General features: G+C 41.8%; 1 protein-coding gene across 3 annotated transcripts in view; it reads left to right on the top strand.

Moving 5' to 3' along the window:
• glra1 (glycine receptor, alpha 1) overlaps window positions 1-25,691 on the top strand; it is a 98,333-nt gene that overhangs the window by 45,768 nt on the left and 26,874 nt on the right. For all 3 annotated transcript variants that reach the window (XM_069710080.1, XM_069710079.1, XM_069710078.1), the window contains 4 exons: window positions 7,368-7,435; window positions 16,175-16,398; window positions 22,196-22,278; window positions 22,857-22,994. In XM_069710080.1, the coding sequence (XP_069566181.1) occupies window positions 7,368-7,435; window positions 16,175-16,398; window positions 22,196-22,278; window positions 22,857-22,994 (513 nt within the window). The remainder of the gene's footprint in view (window positions 1-7,367; window positions 7,436-16,174; window positions 16,399-22,195; window positions 22,279-22,856; window positions 22,995-25,691) is intronic.

The raw sequence follows: 25,691 nt of genomic DNA, 5'->3' as shown, positions 1-25,691 counted from the left end.
GCCTCCACACTTTGTCTCTGCCTCCCTTCAACTTCCTGTAATTGGTCCAGAAGTCTGAAACATCCAGAAAAACCAAACCACGGTTGAGTTTTCCACTCCGAGACACCTCTTTTGGTTGAACCAGATTTCGGTCCTCAGGTCCAGACTATGATCTTATTTTGGTTCGAAACAAATCGAAATAAACCCGAAGGTCCGATTCAAAGACGACAGGTTTGACAGCGTACCTCTTTGTGACTGCAGCTGCCTAAATCAAGCTTTATTTATTTAATATTCCTACAATAAATCCTCATTATTTCTAGTATTTCTGCGGTTTTTTGCAGCCTGAGACTTTTCAGAGCGGCAGCGGGATTTTTAAAAATAGAAAACCTTCCGTAAAACAGAAGCTTGTGAATCCATCAGAAATTTGATTTTCCAGACGAAAATGCGTCGAGAGTCTACGGAGTATTTTCACAGCGCACACTTGAACAAATTGTTTCTAAAGCCTTTTTGTGTTTTATGTGGCACAAACAGGGGAATCATCCACAGAGGCTGAGAGCCGAGGGGCTGTTTAGCAGAAGTGCTGAGAGGCGAGGCGGGCCGGGCCGGGCCGGGCCGGGCCGTTTGTTTCATCCTGCTTTATTGCTGTCGTCACTTGGTTTTAATGAAAGTGGAGTTCAGCCGAAGAAGAGGGGGATTTATTTTGCCTTGATTGGCCTCCTCTGTGTGTGTGTGTGTGTGTGTGTGTGTGTGTGTGTGTGTGTGTGTGTGTGTGTGTGTGTGTGTGTGTGTGTGTGTGTGTGTGTGTGTGTGTGACTAGTAGATGAGGAAGTTTACCTCACATTCAAAGAGCAGACAAAATAATTCATGTTTTCCACTTGAAAAAAAGGAGCTGTCGTCGTTTCCAGCGCAGCTTCAGGAAATGAAATCAGAACTATTTTAATAATTCAGGGAGTTTTATGAGCTTAAAAGCAAAGCTTCTAATTTGATTTATAAATGATTTAGTAACGTGAACCGTTTAATCTTACGGCTCTTTAACATTTTAATACGGAGCCATCCAGGCGTCGAACACTTCTGTGTGTTGATCTGACGTACGGTGGCCGGCAGGGACAAACGTGTGACGTGATTAAACGTTATCAGATGCAAAAGGTGAAGAAGCAACGAGGCGAGGAGATCGGATGTGTGCGTGCAAAGCTGCATGTTAATGAGTGTTGTGTGTGTTTGTGTTTCGCACATCGATGCACCTTCGTATGTATTTGCAGTTCCGCGTGTGTATTTGTGTGTGTGTGTGTGTGTGTGTGTGTGTGTGTGTGTGTGTGTGTGTGTGTGTGTGTGTGTGTGTGTGTGTCATTGTTCACGTGTCTTTTCATTCAGTGTATATTTGTAATCGACTGGGTTTCCATGTAAATTGGCGTGTTTTGTTTATCGAGTGTATACTCATCTGCACACATTGTATATATGTTTGCTCTTTGTGTGTGTGTGTGTGTGTGTGTGTGTGTGTGTGTGTGTGTGTGTGTGTGTGTGTGTGTGTGTGTGTGTGTGTGTGTGTGTGTGTGTGTGTGTGCTTTTACGGTTGTGCTATCTTTTTGAGGACCGACCCCTGAAACCTAATAATAGTTGTAGAGTTTAGGTTAGAATGAAGTTTAGGTCAAAGAAAAATGATCTTTTTCACATAAAATGTCAATCCCCAAAAAAAGCTGCATTTCAAAACAAAATTGGCTCTTTATGAGGCAGTTTTTGGACGAGGTATCACAGAGGAAATAGTTTTACCTCCAATTACAGCTAACTGAATGAAAGCATGCGTCCACAAGCCAAAATCAAAATGGATGCATTCAGCCGTACCTGCCATCATTGTAGGTTTCAAAATAAAAGAGGATTGTTCAGCTGCGAGAGAGGAAAGGGGGTTGATGAGCATATGCAAATTAAAAACTGTTCAGTCCAACTTTTTAACAGATACTTTGGGATTTTTAGGTGGAACGTCGTCCTGCTCTGGCATTTTGCTAATTTGGCGAGCTAATTCATCCGATGCGGCGCTGCCAAATACTTTCAAAGGACGGTCGCTAAAAGTGCACTCGATAAGTTACACAGAAAAAGTTAGAAGTGACAAAACATCTTTCTCACTCAAATCACAGCCTTCGTCGCAGTTAGAAATGGGGCTGTGGGTTGCCAGGTTGGAGTACCATTTAAGTCGAAATTGTATGTCGTGTGTGAATTGTGTTTTGAAAAACATGGAGAACGTATTGATCTGATAGCTAAGTTTGAGGGCTGTGCAAATTAGAAAAAAACAAAACAAGAAAGGCAGCAGGAGACGACTTTACCGTACGGTCGAAGCAGGTGTGAGATTAAAATGTGAAGTTTCCGACTAATAAACAATTAAAATGAATCACCAGGTTGCCTACAGCTGTTACTGTTGTCAACTCGGCAAAATCAACTGCTCCCCACCAAACAAAAGAAGTCTGGTCTCTTATCTTTTATCAACTTTTATCTGAAATCAAGACCATATTGTTTTAAAAATTACTATTAACATTGGGTGATATTTTAGCTGCTGTTTTAGAGTCTGTAAACAGTAAATGTGCAGCGGAAGGACAGAAAGCTTTAGAGGAGCAGCAGGAAACGTCGAATCGTAAATGATGTAACGTACGTCAACTACGCCGAAAAACAACCTAAATATAAATGTCAGAAAACCCTCAATGAGATTCAGAATGAAAAAAAAAAAAAAAGGTTTCATTGAGAAGTCTTGGTTTCACGTACAAGGCCGGGGGGAGAGGAGGAGGAGGAGGAGGAGGAGGAGGAGGAGGAGGAGGAGGAGGAGGAGAGGAGGAGGAGGGGGGTTGTGTAACGGAGGGTCGGCACCGGTGCAGAAGTGCAGGCGTGTTGTCTGTGGACATGTGAGTGAGCGTGGGCAGCTCGGATACGGTGACTCAGTGGCAGCCTGTCCTCCGCGACACCTAATGAGCTGCTGCTGCTTCCTCTTCTTCCGTCTCCTGTCTTTTATTGGAAAGCTATAAAGAAAACTCTCCTCCTCCTCCTTCTCATCTTCCTCCTCTTCCTCTCCTTCACCGGACAGTTATTAAACAAACTACCGTGGTGGGAAAAAAAACAGGGAGAGGAGCAGAGAGAGGAGATTTAGCTTCTCCTCCTCCTCCTCTTCTGGGTTCGGGTCACGCGCTATGAGGGACGTCAAGAAAAGACAAATGATGATACACCCCCCCCCTCCTCCTCCTCCCTCCTCCTCCCCCACCACGGAGCGAGAGGACTTTGAAGGAGGGATTTTAAACAAAGCCAGGATGCGGAGGAAATGTGTCAGAGGACTTGCGTTAGGCTCGAGAAGCCGCGGCGGGAGAAAACAGTGATAATGTAAAACCAGCCGGTTTACGGATAAACCCTCTGATGCACTCCGACGTATCGTCTCGTACTCACCGGGGTTCGTCGAGCCTTCGTACATCACAGATACAGTCAGGCGGTCCGGCAGGAGCGATTATTTACCGGGAGTCCATTTACCTTAAAGAGGCTTTTACTTCCAGTTTGTTTGCTCAGACTCTTCTAGGGCCAAAGGAAGAGTTTATTACTCTCCTATTTTTTGGTAGAAAAAGAGACAAATTTACACTGTGTTTGTTTTTAGAGCTAAAAAAAAATAGCACTTAGTTTAACCCCGTGCTTGAATTAAGCCTATACTTGAAAATACAACAGGTTTCTGTGCACACAAGTGGCGCGTTTTCTTTATATGCAAAGAAACACGATTTTATTTGTGCGGTACGTCAAACTCAATGTGCTTTAAAGTTATGTACAGCAACCAGGTGAGAGAGGATCGAAATGCATGACATGAGATTTCATCTGAACTAAACTAAAATTTAAAAAAAAACTGAAAGTAGCTGGAATAAAAGGTTTTTAGGTGACCCAAGAAACAGGCGAGATCGTAGTCACTAACCAAGAACTGAAACAACGTACTGACAGCAAGAGAGAGGAACACAGACTTAAAAATACACTGGCGAGAGGAGGACAATGAGGGACAGCTGAAACTAACCATGGTGGGGGGGGAAACACAAGTGCAGGAAGTGAGGTTAACAGAAGTGGCAAGGACACGTTAAAATTACAAAAGAAAACAGAAAACACTGGATAAAAGTGAAACATTGGAAACGGTGTCAAAACAGCGGCCACGAAACCAGAGATGTGGAATTAAATCAAATAAAATGCTAAAGACAAACAATACTGACAATCAAACACCCTCCAGAAGACACACCGTGTCAACACTTTTTTCCCGTCGGTTCCAGGAAAAGTAGTTTCGTTACTAAGATCTTCCAAAATTCATCAGTTTTGTGTCATTCTGCTTAAATTAAATAAAAATAAAAAACGAACAAATTAAAAGCTGGACTGATGTCTAAGCCCAAACCCATCTTCGCTCTCCTCCATCAGCTGCAGCATTCGAGCCGCGTCGCTGCGCTGGAAACAAACCTGGTTGATTTAACGTCCGTTTAAAGTTTGTTTAGTTTTTTTTTTCTTTCCATCTTTGTTTCGTTTGTTTCCTCTCTGAGTAATCTATTGTTTGTTCTAATTAGATGCCGTACATGTAAGTCACGTAAGGAACGACCGCCTCAGGCACTCTTTAATGATTTTTTTTTTTTTTCCTCTCCCCTCCTAACCGTCCATCTTCAACCCTGTGATTCTACTCTGTGGCTTAACTACAGTTATGTGTTTCTCTGTGTGTGTGTGTGTGTGTGTGTGTGTGTGTGTGTGTGTGTGTGTGTGTGTGTGTGTGTGTGTGTGTGTGTGTGTGTGTGTGTGTGTGTGTGCGTGTGAATGACTCTCAGATGATATTCCTCCCTCGTGGCCTCCAGCGGTCCTCAGACTGTGACAGGGAGAGTAATTGGCCATCAAAATAATCCAGACCCCTTCCTTCATTCCCAGCTAGCCGCCGGCGAGCGGAATTAGACATTGAGTTTAGCCGGGTACATTAAATACAAAACTCCACGTTGTGTGTGCGTGTTTGTGTATGAGTGTGTGTGTGTTTGTGTGAGAGTGTGTGTGTGTGTTATCAGACTGTGATACAGCCTTTTGACTTATTAAAAATTACATTTTGTAATCCCACACAGAACCGTAGTTCTACACTCTGATGAGAAATGGATTAAATATAATCGGATTACAGTAATCAGATTACAAAAAAAATGTATCTGAAATTTAGAGGCATTTAGTGTAGTAATTATGTCACAGACAAAAGGCAGAGAAAAAAAAAACGCTCTGTCTGCAGATTTTAATACTTTCGGTACGTGAAAAGTGTTGCATTGTGGGAGCAGACTGTTGCATTGTGGGAGCAGACTGCTACAACGCAGCTGTTGTGGTCAAGCAGGAGTTTTTAACAGTGTAATAATGATGTACATTGCGATGTACATAATAACACGTTGTTATCCAGTCTTTACAAAGACTTCATGAAATGGTCATTTATGAGAATCCCTCTACGATCGCTTTCTTTGTTGGACTTCTACTGAGGTTCCCACTTTGAATATTCAACGTGCACAAACGTGTTGAAAAGTGTTGAAAAGTGTTGAAAAGTGTTGAAAAGTGTTGAAAAGTGTTGAAAAGTGTTGAAAAGTGCCACCAGAGGCCAAAACAACACTCGCTGAGTGTTTCTGTTCAAGGTCAGAGGGGAAAACCTTCAAAAGACATAAACGGTTGGAGACGGCTGCAAAGACTCTGACAACTGAGCAACAATAATAATAATAATAATTTAAAAAAAAGATGTTCAAACTTGAAGTTGCTTTTGTTGCAAATCTTCACGTGAAGATTTGTAGTTCGGGATTTCAGCCCTTAAATATCTTAATTACAACAGCAAAACGCAGCTTTAAAAGGTGTTTAAATCTTTGGGCCGGTATTTGTTTAAGGTGTGAAGTTATTTCCTCCAACCAGCGCTACAATGGAAGTAGGAATAAACTGTTAAATGTTGTTGTTCAGGAGCTAGGCTAGCTCTTCCCCCCCGTTTCCAGTCTTTATGCTAAGCTAGGCTAACTGCTCCATGAATGCGAGCGGTATTCCTTCTCAAAGTGAATCAGTGTTTCCTGAAAGGCTGAATTCCTTTAGCGTCGACATAAAGGAAGACTCTTAAAGACGGGATCACGTCGAGCGATCGTTTGTGTTCGTACGAGCCGGTGACATCATCGGATCAACGGAGCGGCGGCGGAGAGGCCCGATCTCCGTCGGCTCTCACCTCGACTCGCTCGTCTGAACGCGACCTTGAACGTCGATCTTGGTCTCGGAGGCGAGAGCGAGGGCGGGGCCGTCCTGCTCATTATGACATTTTAATTTTTCCGTCTGGAATGACACTGTGGCTTTCATTGATAGTTTGACCGGCGGAGCTTTACGAGTCTCGGAGGGGACGTGAAATCGATTCGCTCGTTTGTCGTTTTCTCAAGTCGTAATGAGATGTTTACACGTTTATTCCTCCTCCTCCTCCTTCTCCTCCTCCTCCTCCTCCTCGCTCGCTCTCGGGCGACTCAGAGGACAAACTTCCTGCTGTCGTCAGGCAGTCGGACGCTCTTAAAGTATTTAAGTTGCCGAGCGTTTGTTCGGCGCCGTGTTTGAAGCCACCTTCACAGGACCAGACAGCTTCTTTCACTTTGTTTACTTCCTGCAGTCTGTCATCAGCTCGCTTCAGCTTTAATCTGCCTCACACACACACACACACACACACACACACACACACACACACACACACACACACACACACACACACACACACACACACACACACACACACACACACTCACACACCTCAGTTCAGCTCAGACTTCGTTTGTCCCACACGAAGAAACTCGCATACGTACAAAAGTAAAAATCTATACGTGTAAAAAATAAAACAGAAGCAGTTTCTGACGCGTATATTTGAGTGACGAGTTAAATAAATGAGTTTTAAACCCGTTTCCAGTCTTTTTAAGGAACCTGGATCTCCTAGCAGAATGGAGAGTTTCCAATAAAACCCCTGAATCGATCACATCTCTTCATTTTATTCAGCGATTTCTCCTGTTTTTTCTCATTAACTGCTTTTTCACCATTCAGGGAAAAAACGGTCGAACCGTTGTGGGAAAAGGTGGACGAAAATATACGTTTGTTTTTTTCTCCTGAATATAAATCTTCAGGCTGCGGTTATCATTATTTTTATATTAAAAATGGATTAAAAGTCTAATTTAATATTAAAGTCGCCTGTGGCGTTGAAGCCACAGTGTTGAGCTCTAAGTGAATTAATGCCGACTTCTTTACTCTTCAGGATTTCTCTACTGTTCGTGTCTTGATGCGTTTTATTTGTGTAAATATTTTCCACTCTAACATCTCCTGTCCTCTCTCTGTCCTCTCTCTGTCCTCTCTTTGTCCTCTCTTTGTCCTCTCTTGTCTTTCCTCCGCAGGTCCGCCTGTAAACGTAACCTGCAACATTTTTATCAACAGTTTTGGGTCCATCGCTGAAACAACAATGGTAAGTTTAATTACCCAGAATCACGTGTCAGTGTGCAGTTCTGTGATATTATATATTTGGCACTGTGTGTGTGTGTGTGTGTGTGTGTGTGTGTGTGTGTGTGTGTGTGTGTGTGTGTGTGTGTGTGTGTGTGTGTGTGTGTGTGTGTGTGTGTGGATTTGGATGATTAGCCCACTAATGGAAACTGTCACATCTCGTTGCGGCTCTGTTTTGGCTCGGCTAATTTTCTTTTGCCTTGAAAAAAAAAAAACGCACAAAAAATGCAATTAATTGGGACTCCGGCCGGCCGCGCTGATATTCAGCGCATCTGAAAAAGTTTCATTTTTATTTCCCTTTAAAAAAATAAATAATTAAAAGCTTTGTGCCCCTTCTGAGTGTTTTAGAAATTTGCCCGCCTCATTGAGCTCCCCCCCCCCTCCTCCCTCCCCTCCCCCCTCCCCTCACACTCCCATTTGCAACACTTCATTTGAAAGAGCGCATCACCGCCGCGTACATTTGCATAACAACGCGGCGGCAGCGCGCCTGTTTGCGAGTGATGAAGAGGAAATTTACGCTCATTCATTCCACAGAAAACTCATTAGTGTTAATATGACTGAACCTCAGTGTGTGTGTGTGTGTGTGTGTGTGTGTGTGTGTGTGTGTGTGTGTGTGTGTGTGTGTGTGTGTGTGTGTGTGTTTGAAATCAGACACACACGAATGTTGCTAAACACGGGACTCTTAACTTTCAACAAAAAAAAAAAGACATGAATTATTTTGCTCAGCCACCAAAAAGCAGCGAGCACGTCAGCTGCAGGAACCTTCTGCAGAGCCTCGAGCGCCGCGGAGGACGCCGAGGTCACGTCCTCAGCAGCAGTCGGTCGGCTTTCAACAATGACAGGAGGGAGACACAGAAATTACAGGCAATTTGTCATTTTTACAGACTAAATATCTTTAAATACGTGTAAATAACAGGAATCAGTATTTTTATGGGCTTTTTTGACTGACTGGATTCAATAAGAACCCCGAATTCATCGGTCACTAGATTCTCCCGGTTCTTCAAACAAGACAAAATAACCAGTCTCCTCTCAATTTGGCTGATAGTCGTGTTTTCAAAGCTCCACGAGTCTTAAGGGAAGAAGCTGACAAGGAAAACTGGATTTCAAGGCTTTAAAAGGTGAAGGTTGGATGTTTTATATTCCAAAAATAGGGGTGGAGCCTATCTCAGCTGAGTGTAGGGTCGTCAGTCCAAAACCACATCAGTGACCCACACTGTTGAACTTCATGACAAGTTCCTTCATTAACATGAACACACACACACACACACACACACACACACACACACACACACACACACACACACACACACACACACACACACACACACACACACACTAATCGACAAACACATTTTGTTGAGTTACGTGTTCGGTGTGAAAAAGCCGGAGGTTCAGTTTGAGCCACGGAAACAGGACGGAAGTCAGAAACGTCTGGAGGAGACGAACATTGTTGGTTTTGGACTTTTGGAGATAAATAGACCGCCGTCGGCCTTTAAAGCTATAATGTGAGACTTTTACACATAAATGAACATCTGTTAGATTCATGTTTTTGACAAAATGACAGAGCTAATTAACACGATCACTGCATTTAACAGCATTCAGAGTTTATAAACTGTCTGGTGAGACAGAGCACACCAGAGACCCCTGGTGGCCAGAGTCAGGTAAACCGTCCAATTAGCAACATGCTAACAATTAGGGACAAAAATAATTAAATGACACGGCTCTTACAGACTTTCCAACTGTAATCGAACCAAAACCAATTTAATTCTGTGATGCCTTTTATTTGCACATCCACCATTTATCCATCATTTTAGAGCCGCTAACGTTGCAACCGAGGAGGCTAAAGTGGAGCCCATGTTATAAGTTCGTGACTTTAGTTGGCTAAAAAAAAAATTAAATAATAAAGTTTGGCACTGGAGGTTTAACCTGGCAGAAAAATCATTGAGAGAAAATATAAAAATAAGGAAAGAGGTGAGAAAACCAGGGGACTCATAAAAGGAGGGAGGAAATAAAGGAGGAAAGGAAGTCGGTGAGGCAGAGATGGGTCAGAAACAAAGGCAGTCCTATAAAGCGCAGCATCCCAATGTGAAGCTCCTATAGCGCACAACACCACACACACACACACACACACACACACACACACACACACACACACACACACACACACACACACACACACACACACACACACACACACACACACACACACTGCTGCATTGAAACTGCTGGCCTCCACAGATCCTCGTCATGCAGAAGCAAAAATCGATCAGCCGAGGACTGAGGCAGAGGAGGGAGGGAGGACGGAAGGAAGGAAGGAAGGAAGGAGGAAAGGGGCCAAAGGAAAGAACAGGAAGTGAAATTAGTACCAAGGGGAAGACGAGATGTAAGAGAAGGAAACTTTCAGCCTGAGTCCTTGTTGGCTTTCAGCAGCTTCTCGTAGAAATGCAGCTGGATACAGATGTTTGTTGGCAACTTAAAAACAGCTGCTCACAATATCGATAGACAAAATTTGCAGCGCTTCATTTTTTTCTGACAAAGTTGTGATGGTAAATATTACGAGGTTGTTGTTTTTCTTTTGCTCCTCGGTTGGTTGCTAAGCAGCGCCGACTCCTTCTATCGTCTGACATCAGAAACAATCAAATATGTAAATGATTTTATTGTGAATTCACAGAAGATCACAGAGAACAGATAGAGGTTCGATCCTTCTCTCCTTCACGGTTCCTCTGTTTCTTTTCTCTTTAACAAAATAAGTTGTGTTTGTGCATTTAAAGACAAAATCTGAATATAAATCGATTGCACCATTTGTGACAGAGTGTCTATAAAAACATATTTAAAGTTATATTTTCTGCACGATATCCTGCAAAGAATCGTGTATCTGTCTTTCCTGGAAAGGAAATTCCTCCTCCGTTGAGGTTTATCCTGATTTCAAGTCTCCTTTTTCTTGCCTGAATATCTTAGAGGGAATGATTGTAGTACAAATAACTCTGGAAGAGTACACTACGTGGAATAAATAGGAGTTTTTAAAGCTCGTGTGTGATCGGAGCCGTTGACCTCCAGTCAGACGGACCGACGGCGTGAATGGCGTTTAACTTCTGGGAGGACTCAGTCCACCCACCGAGGACCACAGTCAGTGTTGTCGCTCTGTAATCTCTCACAGGGTGGATTAGAGGCACAAACAGAGAACGGAAATAATTGGATTTATCAGCTTTTATCAAAGCAGAAAATCTTTTTTTTTTTTTTCAATGCTGTAGAGGTGAAAACAAAACCAGAGCGAGCGGGAAGCTGGAGGATGAGATCTTGGTGCAGTGTGTCGCTATGGCTGTGAGCTGCGACTCCAATATCCTTACACACACACACACACACACACACACACACACACACACACACACACACACACACACACACACACACACACACACACACACACACACACACACACACACACACACACACACACACACACACAGTTGTACTTCTATATTTGTAAAGAAGTGCCTTCACGATGCCTTAATCATCACAACTAAACCCTGAAACTGAGTCAAAGTGAAACCCGGCCAGCTTCTCCTCACCTTCCAAAAGAAACGCCCTCACTTTTAAAGGTGTTAAACCCAACTTGGTCCTCGCGCACACACACACACACACACACACACACACACACACACACACACACACACACACACACACACACACACACACACACACACACACACACACACACACACACACACAGAGCTGCCGGGGCCGGAGCGCGGTGATAGATGGAGTCGGTAGAATGGCGCAGTGCTTGTTCAAGTCCCGGCGGTACACGGCTTTATTCCTGTTTCAGCTCTCTTCCCGCTCGCTTGCTCGCTCACTCTTACAGAGGTTTCTCTCTCTCTCTCTCGCTCTCTCTCTCTCTGACACACACACACACACACACACACACACACACACACACACACACACACACACACACACACACACACACACACACACACAGACACAGACTCCAACTCCATCTCTCCTCATCCCTCTCCTTCACTTCCTCTCCTCCTTGTGAGAACACGCATGTACTCGCACTAACCTCACTCCCTCTCTCTGTAACACACACACACACACACACACACACACACACACACACACACACACACACACACACACACACACACACACACACACACACACACACACACACACTTGCCTGATAATACAATATTATCATTATTAAAAACTTTACAAACCAATATATTCAAAAAGGCTCACTAATCTTAAAGTGCTTCCTGAAACAGATTAATGTAGTAATAACATTATTATAATCTGGTTCTATTTCCCTGATCATAATGAAAAAAATAGCTTCAGATTACTGAATTAATTTCAATTAATAACTGTCCAGTTTCCTCCTGAATGCCTTTCATATGGGAGTTTTACAAAGTCTTAACATTAGATTTAAATATTGCATCAAGAAAGAAAAATAGATTGATTTTAAATGTATAATTGCTGCAAAACACCTTTCTTTGCTTCCGACTTTTCTTTCCAACAAGAAAAGATCATTTTCCAGTTTCTGATTCGTTCTCGTGTCAAACAAACATTTCTTGCCAATCGAAGAAGTTTGTAGTTTGTAATTAAATTTTCAGAAACAGGTTTTTTTGCCTAAAAAAAATAATTTAAAAAAAAGCCGTGACAGTCCAGGTTTAATTGGCTCAGCGGATCTGGAACGGTCAAACCTCTCATGGAGAGATATTTGCTTCCCGGATCCTTTTTGTAAATTGACTTGACACCCCTCCTCCCCCCTCCCCCGTGCTGCTGGCTGCGGTGTGGCTTTTTATTTTTTTTATTTTTTTTTAAGGCCGCACAGTGCAAACAGCATCTTCCTGAGCGGAGCAGATGTGCGACCATAATGTGTGAGCCTCCGTAACCTCCCATCCTCCTCCTCTTCCTCCTCCTCCTCCTCCTCCTCCTACCTGAGCGCCATCCAGGGAGCCGGCAGGATGTTATGACAGGCGTGGAATTAGAATATGGCTGCCGCTGCTGTTTCTCTAGTTATTACAAGAAGTTGCTGTTGTTGTTGTTGGAGGAAGAAGAAGAAGATTGCAGTCTTTCATGCGTGGTTTACTGCCTGAGTTTAATGCTGAAATGAGTGTTGTATTGTGTAAGTACAGCGGCTCCTCTGCTAATGGTTTCATAGCAGCATGACGACGGAGGACGGTAATTTCAGGGAGGCACTTAACAGTCTGGTGGCCTGATGTCACGTCCTCAGATGGAGGACCGATTCCTAAAATCAAAACCCCCTGAAATTAATCACTGGTGCATCTAAAGGATTTTTTTAAATCCTGGAGTACTGTGCCGTTCATTTCCTGCTCAACGTACATCCATCTGCAGCCACGACGAGCCTCTGACCCACGATGCTGAGATTTTAATGGCCATATGACATCCGCAATCTCTTTTTTTTTCATTCATATGTTGAGGCCAAGAAGATCCCGGGGTCAGAAGAAATTATAGATAACAAATTGGTATTTTGACCACTTTAATCCGACTACATACACCAACTACATACACCAACATGGAGCTGAGCACGTTACCAATACCTCGGTGGCATGAAGAGACTGTCCAGGGTTGAGGTTCATCTAAAAACAGATTTCTGAAAGCTTTCTCGTCTTAATTCTCCCCGTGAAAACCGGCATGTTTGTGCTGCCTGACCGCATAATTATCTTTGTTTGGAATAACTCCATCAAGCACATTTCTGCTCAACTTCTGCCCTTTTCCGAGCGGCTGACTGATGATGCCGGCAATAAGCTGGCACCGCTGCTCCGCATCGACAGACACTTCTCATTCTCGGGCGCCATTTCAGGTTCTTCATCATATTCCAGAGCAGAAAAGGTCAAGCTCATTTGTTTTATGTGAGATACTCAGAGTAATAAACAGTGATAAACGGAGGAGGGGGGTCTCGCTGAGGCTGATTGCCATGTGACACACACACACACACACACACACACACACACACACACACACACACACACACACACACACACACACACACACACAGCACCGTGCCTGATTGCTCCTTTAAATGCCACCCGCTGGGACTGCTGGCATGGCCGCGCCTCGGCCCTGCGATGCCTTTCTGCAAGACCATGCGGCTTAATGATGGCTGCAGCCTGGCCGAAGTGGCCGAGCTCCACCGTCTGGGAATAATTGACAATTAGGGAGACGGAGGGGCCGAGCAAAATGCCACCCAGCCGCCAAATGAAGAGACTCCAGCTGTGACTGTGAAACAGGGAACGGAGAACGGGTGGTGGAAGCGGTGCACGATGGCGGTTTCATATCTTTTACCTGCATCGATCGGACTGCACGTACACCAGAGCTGTGAGAGAGGAGGAGGAGGGAGGACGCTAAGATACAAATCTTAAAAATCTTATTGTCAGTTCAGGCCACAACTCAGCTGGAGTTTTGGAAAATACCGTCACAAGATGGTGAAATAATGTCTTCTTTGAGAGACATTTTATATGGTAAAATGTAGACAAACCAATTTCAAGACGTAGAAGAGAAAATGTGGAGATAATTACTGCAGACTGTCCTTCGAAATAATGCACATTATCAATGTTCAATCAACAAAGACCTTCAGCGGGCAGTAAAATGACTCATTACCAAATTGACCAAAGACTTCAATCAAATGTAATAACAATTTTCACAAGTTTCGTAAATCTGACATTTGGATTTTTGTCCTTTTTTCAAAATAAACAGCAAAAACAAACCACAGCCACACTCTTTTTATGCTTTCCTATTAATTGGTGTCTCATGTACACATCCAGCCTTACAAGCCTTTGCCTTTGAAACATTATTCCATCCTTTGTTCATTCTTTGAGTCTCCCACTTTATCTCTCCATCTCCCCGTGTACGACAGAAGGGGGAGCAGCAGCCCAATGACCTTCAGCAGCTCTCCGCATCCATCTGCCTGTCTCTACTGTATCTGACTCTATTTCTGGCAACTAACTTTTTATTTGTTTATTTTTTTAATGCGGCTTTACTCCCCTTCTTGCCGTTGTGTAAAATGAACTGCAAAATTTCAAAATCTTTTTATCAGTCAAAACATAAAGAGTCTCATAGCTGAGTTGACTGAGGAGGATGTGAGGGAACCACTCTGAGGAAAAACAGCTCCGATATTCCTCGAGGCTACAACTCGACCATGATCAGTAAAATCTGTTACGTTCCCATAAAGGAGAAAATGACATATGGATGAAGACCCATAACCACCTGCTCATCCGACCGTGAAATCCTGTCCATCACTCTGTTGCTACATCTGCCGGTATCTGTCCATCCACTCCTCCGTATGGAGTTACAGCATCTTGAGTCAGCAGTGCAATGACCCTTGACGAGCCCTTTTCTTTTCTTTTTTTTTCATTTCCATTCCCACTTCTCTCACTTTTCTATTTCTTTCTCTCTTTTTTTTTTTTTTTTTAAAGGGAACATCTCCCTCAAGATACGTTTTACATCCTTCTGTTTCAGTACTTCCAATGATTTACGCCTCATAACTTTGGCTGTTATGTTGTTATTTAATTTCTCTGCCGAATCAATTTTTCTCTCTCAAACCTGCCTCGTCTCCGGAGGAGGACAGAGCAGCAGTGATAGTCGAAGCAAAATACGAGCTAAAAGATGAGGGCGGAGAAATAGTTATCTTTGTTTCTTCTCGTCTGATAAATATAATTGTGTCTGACTGGCGAAGGTTCAAAGAAATACAACAAACTCTTCTTCTTTTGATTCTTAAGGTCGGACGCCAAAAAAACTGACACTGAAGCCTCGATCTTTGAAAACATATTTCTGGAAGTCAAGAGTCCAGAAATGCTGATATTAGTTGTGTCGATTGACATTTTCTTCTCTGACTGCCAACTAAATATTTGTGAAACGACCTTTCAGCAGATTTCTGATGCATATTTCCCCACATTGCTCGCTGACTGTTGGAAAAATTACTCAAGAGGCTCGGTTCAAAATCAAACACATCGGACATTTATTCTTGCAAGAAGGAACACATACATGCACCCTCAAAGAGAGGTGTCCAGCAAAGAAGGGCCTTCCCTCCTCCGTAGGGCAGCTTTTATACAGTGGGACAAACAGTAGACCATCACCCCCATTCCCTTTGTACCTGCTTTTGTATGGTAATACAGAGTTGGTTGTAGGTCACAAGATAAGGACACACCTTTCTCTCTATACCAATTTTATCAAATCCATTTTAGGAAAATAAAAATTACGGTACAAATCTTTGGTTTTCATGCAGTTTAGAGGGGGAGAGTGTAACCCACTTGTTTTTTTTCTGCGGTTACAATTGACAGATGACATAAAGGCCAAAACGTCTCACGACATTTTAGACATTTGTTTCGGAAGATGGGAAACAGTCATTCAAGAGTTACTGGAGTTGAAACTGGCTAATTTGTCAGCGAGCCATCCAAGTAGAGCACTACATGTTTGGATGCTAAATATTAAAGAAGCAATTCATTCGGTGCTTTAAAACTAATCAAAGTTCTGTATCCGGACATTACTGGGGCGTCCCAGTATGGTAACCCGTGACAACGCCAATCGGGAAACGAATGAGCATTATCTTTTCAGGCATAGTTATGGATGTATGGATGAGAAAAAAAAAATCGTCCTTTTCATCTCCCACTTTGCTTTCTTGCCGTCACTTCCCGTCTCTCTAACGCTTCCATGTCCTCCGTCCCTTCCCGTCTCCTCGCAGGACTACAGAGTGAACATCTTCCTGAGGCAGCAGTGGAACGACCCCCGGCTGGCCTACAGCGAGTACCCCGACGACTCGCTGGACCTCGACCCCTCTATGTTGGACTCCATCTGGAAACCTGACTTGTTCTTCGCCAACGAGAAGGGCGCCAACTTTCACGAGGTCACCACAGACAACAAGCTGCTACGCATCTCTAAAAACGGCAACGTGCTCTACAGCATACGGTGAGTGGAGGAGGTGTGATGTTTTATATTCAGACCATTAAACTGGTTACTGCAGCACAGATTCACCTTAAAGCTTTAATTTCATCTGATTTGTCAAGTTTATGCAAACAAGGACTTTTGCACAAGCTAGTTTTAATTTACTTAGTTGTAGGAGCTTTTAAAAATTCAGCTCTGAATGCTGTGTTGGTGCCTTATTTTATATTTTGAGCCACACAGGCAAAGTTTTAATTTAACATTCAGATCTTCTGCGATTTGGAGTTAAATTAATTTAGAAGCTAAAGAATTTAAATTGGAAAATTCCTGCTTGATAATCGAGTTGGTTCCAAGTTTTGGCCAAAATTACTCAGAGAAGAAAGTCCCAAAACAAACTTATGGCACATTTTTTTTGCATTTTTATTGCAAATATGAAGCTACGGCTGCTGAAAGGCTCCAAAAATGATCAAGAACGTGAAACGGACTCGATTTAAACTGCTGATTCTTTGGTTTCCGTTGATGCCGTGTACAGAAAATCATTTAAAAAAGGAAGCTGTATTTTCCAAACGTTTTCAATACTCTTTTGTTTCCTCTTTTTATCCATTCAAGATTTATTTAAAGTGCCAAAGTATAATTACAAAACAACCAGCTGTGCCAGAAGAAGGCCCGTCGCTCCGGACCGCGATAGTTTAGAGAACAGTGATAAAAAGAAGAAAGTTCCTAGCAGGAGATGAAGGAGAGGGTTTATAGATTTGGAGGTTATACCGAAACAATCGGATATAAAACTGCGATAGAAGATCAAGAGTGACTGTCTCCTGCTACGATTTCCTGTTTATTGCGTTCCAGAGACATTCGTCCTCTACTTCAGAGTTCTCTTATTGCGTCAAAGTTGGAGGCTTTTATTTCCTCCCGCACTCTGCTTCCTCACTTTGTATCTCCGAGACATCCCATTCAAGGCTCTCAAGAGTTATAGCCTCCTTCAGCCGACAAACCTTTTAGCCCACTGGTGCCTCCTCCTCCTCTTTCTCCTCTTCCTCCTCCTCCTCCTCCTCCTCACTTTTATTGCGTCTGCTCAGGGGCGAATGAAAAAACGCCGCAGCAGCAGCAGCCATGGTAATCTACTCGGGCTGTTAGTATTCCAGCAGCGAGTCCGATCCGTTATCAACCTCGGTTTTCACCTTCATGTCCAGCAGGAGGAGGAGTGAGATTGGCCTTTTATAAATATTGGCGGAAAAAGAGATGAACCTCGCGCTCCCTCCTCCACCGCATCATTTTTTTTTTAACTTGACAACATCAGGACGAATCCTCCGTTGATCAGCTTGATCTCACAGGAGACGAGACGGCTCAGGATATTAAACCATCCCGAGTGTGTGTGTGTGTGTGGGGAGGGGAGGGGAGGGGGGTGTTGTAAATGTTGTTTACTCTGTTTTTTTCTATGTTTATCGCTCAACAGTGGAGCGGAACGATGAAGAAGTCATGACCGACGGTCGCTTCTCCTCCGAGATGAAAGCGAACTTTCCAAGATTGGTTGAACCAGATTTCCATGTTGTGCAATCTACTGCTCGCACTTCAAACACGAGCACACGGTTCGCTCTCAACTGATATGCAGTCCTATTTGTGCATGTGGGGTGCTTTATCAAAGAGAACATTTATGGTTATTCAACTTATGTAAAATCCGTCTCATATTTCGAGATAAATAAATAGGACATATTGCAAAAAAAGGCCGTATCTCATCTATCAAGCCACTTTATGGAGGCAACGGTGGAGCGACGCGTCAACATGTGAATTTGAGACCGTTTTTCCGACCAACAGGAATCATTGGTTTATTTTTTACTCTTTTTCTAACCTTAACCAAGTCGTTTTTTGCCTAAATCTGACCAAACCTTAAACACAGGGATCGCACCAGCTGATACTTCACCGTGTCCCTCCCTGAACTTCCCATTGTCTCTTTTTGACGCAATCTACGCAACCTTGTGCCCGTTCATTTCCAGCCTACCAACCCGTTCTCTTTTCAAAGAGTAAACGATGCCACTGATACACTTGGTTTCACTCCAGGCTTTTCCCATCCCAGCCGACTGCAATATCAGAGATGCTGAGAGGAAAATAAATCCGGAGATCTTACAGACCTCATTGATTCTTCTGTCCACCGATTTTCCTCCAGCTTAACGTCTGCAAAAATTTCACTTTTTTCCCACCTTCAAATGGCTTCGTACCCTCCTGTCTCCTCAACCAGCCACTTCTCTTTCACAGGATGACTTTGCATCCTTCTTCACCAAGAAGGTCACGACCATTGGTGGTCGATTCACATCCAATCTCCTGCGATTAAAAGTGTGTCTTTTACTGCATTTCAGAGGACGATAACTCCAAATTTCAAAGGCATTTTACCCTCAATCATACCTGCGATTAAGCACATCACTAATGCGTTTATGGCTTTCCTACAGCGTTTAACCCATTCAGGAAAAAACCCAATCTCAATTCCAAAACTAGAGGCTTGTTTCACTACTACCTTTCTCAGACAGGGTTTTTTCAGTCTGTGGTGCCAGACTTCAATCTTTCAAAATGTGATCAAAACAAGTCGAGAGCAGTCACTCCACGGCTGTCCGTAATAGAAACCCTTCGATCAACGTGAAGGGATTCTCAGTCATCAGTTCTCATCTTGCTCGACTTCTCAGGAAACCACTTAATCCCCCTGTCCACCCGATCCAATCCAGTCCAACACTATTCTGCTTTTACCTCACAGAACAATCATGCGACGTTACAAGAGAAGAGTCCAAGCATCACTTTCCTTCCACTGGAGTACTGCAAGGATCTGTGCTCGGTTCTTTACTCTTCTTTAAATACGCTTCTTCCTTCAGTTGAATGATCCTCACACGTTTTATTTCATCGCTGCCATGCTGATGTAAACTAGCTCCTATCTGTCAACTTTCTATCAACTCAAAACTGAACCCTGCATACTTGCGTGGGCCAAATTAATAAATGTAAATGTAAATTTTGCAAGCTAAAAACAAGTGGTATATTGTATCACTGCGATCTCTCTTCAACAAGCACAAAGACCTAAACATACAATTCACAAAACAAAATAAGATACGAAAATCAATCATTTAAATACTTCTTTTGTTTTAAAGCTACAACCAAAATGAAAATGGATTAAGTTCAGTTTATGTATATAATTTGTAATAATATTGTTTGTTATTTGTTTCAAAATAAGTGTTGTGATTTTATTTTTGGGAGTGACTATATTTAGATATAAAATCAAACTAACTTTACCAGAGGTTTCCCATGTGTGAGCTCTGTATCAAACATTTTACCAGACTTCCGACTGTCTAGCAATAGTAATGCTAAAAAAAAAAAAAAAAAAAGAGTATTCCTCAAGTAATTCCTCTCGTAGTTCAATAAAAAGGGGGAAAAAAAAACTCAGTGGGGGGTTGGAGGTCCAACTTCCTGTTAAGCTCTCATGGAACAAACAAAAAGGTATAGCTCCGTCAGCATTTGGCATTTAGGTGTCACGATGCAGAAAAAACAAAACAGAGCTGAACTTCTTTCTGAGAAAGTGAGACATCTGTGGAGGCTACATCATGTGTTTGTAATACATATTCAGCATCCTGTCAGGGATTTGTAACAATGTGCAGACGCGGCAGAGTTTATCTGGTACATCGGGCCGACTGGACGTGTGTGTTGTAGCAGCGGGTTTCCTGTTAGAGCAGAACAGAAGGACTGAGTGTGAGCGGTGAATTCGCCTTCCTCACATCACGACAGCCTGCTGACAGCTCGCACTCTGCAGATACTTAACTGGAGCTGGAGAGGTTGTTGTTTTAGTTTTTTTTATTACGGTCCCTTGGTGAAATTAACACATAACATTTATGAGGACGGTGGAGATTTATTGCATTTATTAATTACCTGATTACCACAATCTCTTGCAAATGTATTGCAGCATAGCAATTAGTGCATTATGGGAATTAAAAGCATATATTAAGGATGCACAATCAAGAATATTTGTTGATATGAAGGTTAAAGTTCATTTTTGATCTCTGAGTAAAAAAATCTCACCACAAAGTCCATTTAGTACCTTTTAAGGATCCACTTAAGTAATGATAGCTGAAGTTTACAGTTTAATTCAATGACAGCTGGGAAGTTTTAAGGTCATGTAGCGCCACTGAAAGCTCCAGAACTTCCACTAAATGGACCTGTTTTCTCAGATTTTGGAGATATTGTTTTGGAAATGTATCTTTATTTTAATTTTCATGGTCTTGTGTTGCTGCATGGTTTTCTGAGTGCATTAGTGGCAAATTGATTGGCTAAATTAAATATTATCGATAACACAATAATTGGGAAGGACAACTATCTTTGGGTGAAAAATACACAAATAAGCACCGAAAAGTCAGTCGAACATATTTTGTGTAATTTCTGCCAATTTGCTGACTCCACAATTTGTTGACCTAGCTATAAAAAAAAAAAAAAGTAGATTGATTTTTAATAAAATAATCATTGGTTTCATTTCTAATGGGTTCAGTTATATTTGAAAATATACATGATTATGTATTCTACAGTGTCCCCAATTTTAAATAAACCACTCATTTTATAATAGCTAATATTGGGGTGTAATGGGTGGAATAGAGTCTTTAATTTCAGTCATGCATCTTATCAGTTATAAAAAATGTTTTTTCCATTAATATGTGGGAAAAGTTTACTTTTGCAGAGAAAAATTCCCACCATTTGACAGCAGTAATTAATTTTGGTGTCACCATCTCCCCAAACGTTTTAATTTTCAGAGATTCACGGATTGGCCTGAATAAAACTAGACTCAGTCCCGTGTTACTGCACACACGCATGTCCTCCAGCAGAGAAGAAGAGCTGAGGTTTGAAGTGAAACCTCTAACATGACACTGCTATTGTTATTTCATGGATAAAAATGAAGCTCTATGGCGCAACAATAGGATCCATCAGACTTCTGATGTTTGGATGGTTTTGTCCTTCAATTGTTTTGCGTATAAATGTCTAAAGAAAATGTCTGAAAACAGTAACCACGGTTTCCCTCTTCAAATTGTTTGTTTTATTCGAGCTAATGTCCAAAAACCAACGGATCGCAATTTAACTCCATGTCAGTTCAATTTATTCAATCAATCTTCCCTTTAAAGGTCTTATCGAACAGGAAAACAGCAACAAACACTCAGTCGGAGAGATTTCAACCAGCTGTTTCTCATTTGTGCTTCACAAATTGCTTAAATGATTAAATTGTCATCAGATAATCATCTGATTGTTCCAGCGCTAATCCATCCAAATCTATTTTAATCACATCAGGTCTTCATACAAACAAATGTTTCATCCTAATAATACTTTTAATCTCTGAAGTTTTTATCATTTAATTGGTTTGACTAAAGCCTCAAATCTTTTTGAATTTTATTTATCAATAAAAGCCATTTTATTATCTGCACTGGTTTTAATGTGAGCATAAATTCAAGTGTTTGTGTAAAAAGGCCAGTAATTGATTATTGAATCTACTGTTTCACTGATCAATCTGTCTGTCGAGAAAGTAATAGTGCTTGGGAAGTGGATTAAAAATCGTCTCCCAAGAAGCGGAAATCCCAGAATTTTTATCAGTTTCAGACGTTTCGGATGCGTCGCTGTTCGGCGAGGTGGTCTGACACCGGCTGGTTGAGAAACACTGATAAAGCTCGGGATAATCCTCTTAGTCTAAGTGATGCTACGTGTGTGTGTTGTGTGTGTGTGTGTGTGTGTGTGTGTGTGTGTGTGTGTGTGTGTGTGTGTGTGTGTGTGTGTGTGTGTGTGTGTGTGTGTGTGTGTGTGTGTGTGTGTGTTTTTGCAGAATAACACTGATCCTGGCCTGTCCCATGGATCTGAAGAACTTCCCTATGGACGTCCAGACCTGCATCATGCAGCTGGAGAGCTGTGAGTAATTACACACACACACACACACACACCCGCACATGCGCACACGCACACAGAGAGAGAGAGAGAGAGAGAGAGAGAGAGTCGGGGTGTATCAGTCGATCAGTCACAGCAGCTGGCAGGGTGAACGATATGGTATAGATTAGTCTTTGGCCTTTTCATTCTCCGAAGAGACGTGAGAGGAATCAAGAGAAACGGGAGCTGAAGTTCAAAGAGCGAAGAAGGGTCAGCGATCCCAAATCAAAGTAAGAACAATGGATCGTTCACTCCGGCTCATGTTTGGCATCAGCTCAGATTTTTCAGGCATAAAAAAAAAAGAAAGAAACGAGAAAGTGAAAAGCGTCATTGTGTCATCAAATATTTAACTGATGAGATGGTGTTTCCTTTAAAGGAAACAGTTCAGACTAAAAAAGTAAAAGCTTGCTTATCCCAAATCTGATAAGGAAGCTTTGACCTAAATCGTTTCCAGCAATTCCATTAAAAAGTGCAAAGTAGCCGGATTACACTCAGAGGTGACGTCTGATTTGAGCGACCGAAGATTGAGACTAATGGAGTTTATTGACGTCTCCCTCCCGCAGTCGGCTACACCATGAACGACCTCATATTCGAGTGGGACGAGAAGGGAGCCGTGCAAGTGGCCGACGGCCTGACGCTACCTCAGTTCATACTCAAAGAGGAGAAGGACCTGCGCTACTGCACCAAACACTACAACACAGGTGAGCCGCTTGGTTTGTTTGGTTTGCTCACTCATAAAATCTGTTGGTGTTGAATTGGTCTCTTGGTGAGCCGTACCAGTTGTTTCAAACGTCTTGTTTCAAGAATTTCCTTCATGAAGTGTTCAAAACATGTTAATTTTTCATCTTGTTTCTACCTGATAGTAACACATTACAGACCCCAGAAAGTGGAAATTATGCACCTGAAACTGTCAACTGTCATTAAGCAACTGGAAGAAAACATGCCTGTGTTTTGCTGTAAAATGAGATGCGACGGTACAAATAGCAGAAACGTGCAAAGACGACTACAGACATCAAAAAGTTCCTTCAAAAAATTAACAAAAATGAGTTGCAGTACAAACTTTACAGGTAAAAGTAGCAGATCATCAGTCTACCACAGCTGCGTACAATCGAGCCACAGATCAACACTTGAGACATTCATTAGTCACCAGATGAAGTGAGTTTGATGTTGGACGTGCAGAGAAAAAAACAAACGGTTCTCATCTCTCAAAGATGAAGCTCAAGATGTTCTCCTCATCAGCTTTGTTAAACCGTTTTTAAAATGTTGAAGGCGTATGTGTTAAATAGTTCCCAGTAAATATCAAATGCTCGTTTAGCCTTTTTTGTAATGATGCTTACCCAGAGACAGATCTCATCTGTTCTAACTAAATGGAAAATTCACTATAATAATTATAATTTGAAGCCTGCTGATTGATGAATATTTCAGTTTTTCTTATATTTAGGACCAACTAACGTTATTTTTTTCCAGGATTTTTCTTAACTACAGTCATATCACAACAGAAAACATAAACAAAAACCCATGTTGTAATAAAACAGAAGAAATATTCAGTGTAAAAAGACCAAAATAGACCAAAATAACCTAGAAACTTTTTGCAGTATGACACAACCCCCTCTTCAGTTGATAATATCTGGCATGGAGGCTCTTACCTCATCACTTCCCACAAGCTTCTCACAGCGGGGAGAGGGGAGCGATGATAATGACTTCCTCCTCACAGAGCCCACAGCTGCCGACTCAGGTTGACTCCTTGAACTGACTCGCAGGCTTCACTTCAGACAGCTGGACACGTGTACACAAGAAAATGTCTCAACAACTTGTATATTTTCAGCTCATAGATGCACCTTCCAACTTCATCTGTATCTTTCATGTATTTTTTTATGCTTTGCATAAAATTTGCGTCTTTTTTATTTCTACTCCTCAATTTTCACGTTGTTTTCCTGTTAATCTGCCACCTGGTTTTATTTTGGCTTTGTTTGTTCCTTTCTGTCTGAAAATAGAGAAGGAGCTATGGAAGTTTTAAGATACAAAATAGAAGAAAAGAAATATGTATTTTACAATTTCCCGAAGGAGAATATTATCTAAAATTCAGACTCAGCAAGGACGTCGGAAGCGAGCGGGTAAAAAAATGTTTGCCTGGAGATGGTGCTGAAATCCTGCGTGAGTCACCGACTGAACTTAGTTTTTATTTGAATTTGTGAAATATGGAAATAACTACATTGAAATGGAAATCCATATTTCACAAAAAGTTTTTATTTTCCTTACAGTGTCATAAAACTTTCAGCGAGAAGAAAACTGCAGGTTGCAAAGTTTGTTTGAGTCACAAATTCAAAAATAAGGTTGATTCATTCACCTTTTTTTTTGGACTGATTTTATGTTTTTAATCAGATTTTATTACCGCACCAACTGTGGAAATTACAGAAATGGAGCATCCACTGCAAAATAAGTAGTATTTAGGTGGTAAAAGTGAAAATACCAAAAAAATAAAGAAGGTAAGAAAAGATGAGGAGGTTTAAGAGGAACAGGAAGAACAACAAAACCAAAGTAAGAAGAGGAGTGCGTCATGTGACGAGGAAGAGGATATAAGCAGAAATCAGAGAAACAGTGGAAGAAGGAGAGTCTATGGGAGGGACGGGGGAGAAAAGGGGGGCAGCCGCCACGCTCTGTTTCTCCCTCCAGGTCCTCCGAGTGTGGCTGAAAACCATCTGTCCAGTCCACCAAGCCAGCCCACGATTCTTACAGTCCAGAGAAAAGAATAAATATATACGTATCATACGGAGGCTAAAATAGACACTCACAAAAAAAACCGATAGAGATGTCAGAAGGTGACCATTTAAATTTAACTGAACATGAAAATGATTACAAACAGCATTGAGGTCCCACGGTCAGGGGAGATTTTCAGAATAAAGTCATGTCAGAAAACATTTATGAAATGTTATGACTTGAAACTGACTTTTTTTTAATTATTATTATTATTATTATTATTACAGTTTTTGATCTTAAAATTATTATTTTTTTTAATTTTACAGTTATATTTTGGAATCTAGTTTATTCCTCCAACTTTTCTGGTAGTTTTCTCTGAAAATACTGCGACTATTCGTGAAATAGCGTCCCCCTAATAACATTTAGATTTTCCATCTCATATCAAACTTCTTCCTCTCTTCAACATTTGCTGCTTCCTTGTTGGTCGATAACATTCGAAAGGTTGAAACAAGGAAAAGAACATTTAATTCTTTTCTCTATTTATTCCTTCATCTGTAGAACTCGTGATGCTGCCTTGTTTTCACAAAAGTAAAGCAAATCCAGATTTGAAGGAAACATAATTCAACAGATGCAAAAGTGACAGTTCAGAAGAAAATCCATTTCTAAAACGCCACAGCACTGGTCGAACTCAGTGTGTGTGT

Source organism: Brachyistius frenatus, unplaced genomic scaffold, assembly GCF_029030835.1.
Source record: "Brachyistius frenatus isolate BFR_SWC_R1_liver_20210118 unplaced genomic scaffold, ASM2903083v1 Contig_89, whole genome shotgun sequence".
In the NCBI taxonomy this organism is placed as follows: domain Eukaryota; kingdom Metazoa; phylum Chordata; class Actinopteri; family Embiotocidae; genus Brachyistius; species Brachyistius frenatus.
Note: the sequence above shows the minus strand (reverse complement) of the source record. Positions and strands in the feature narration are given on the sequence as shown.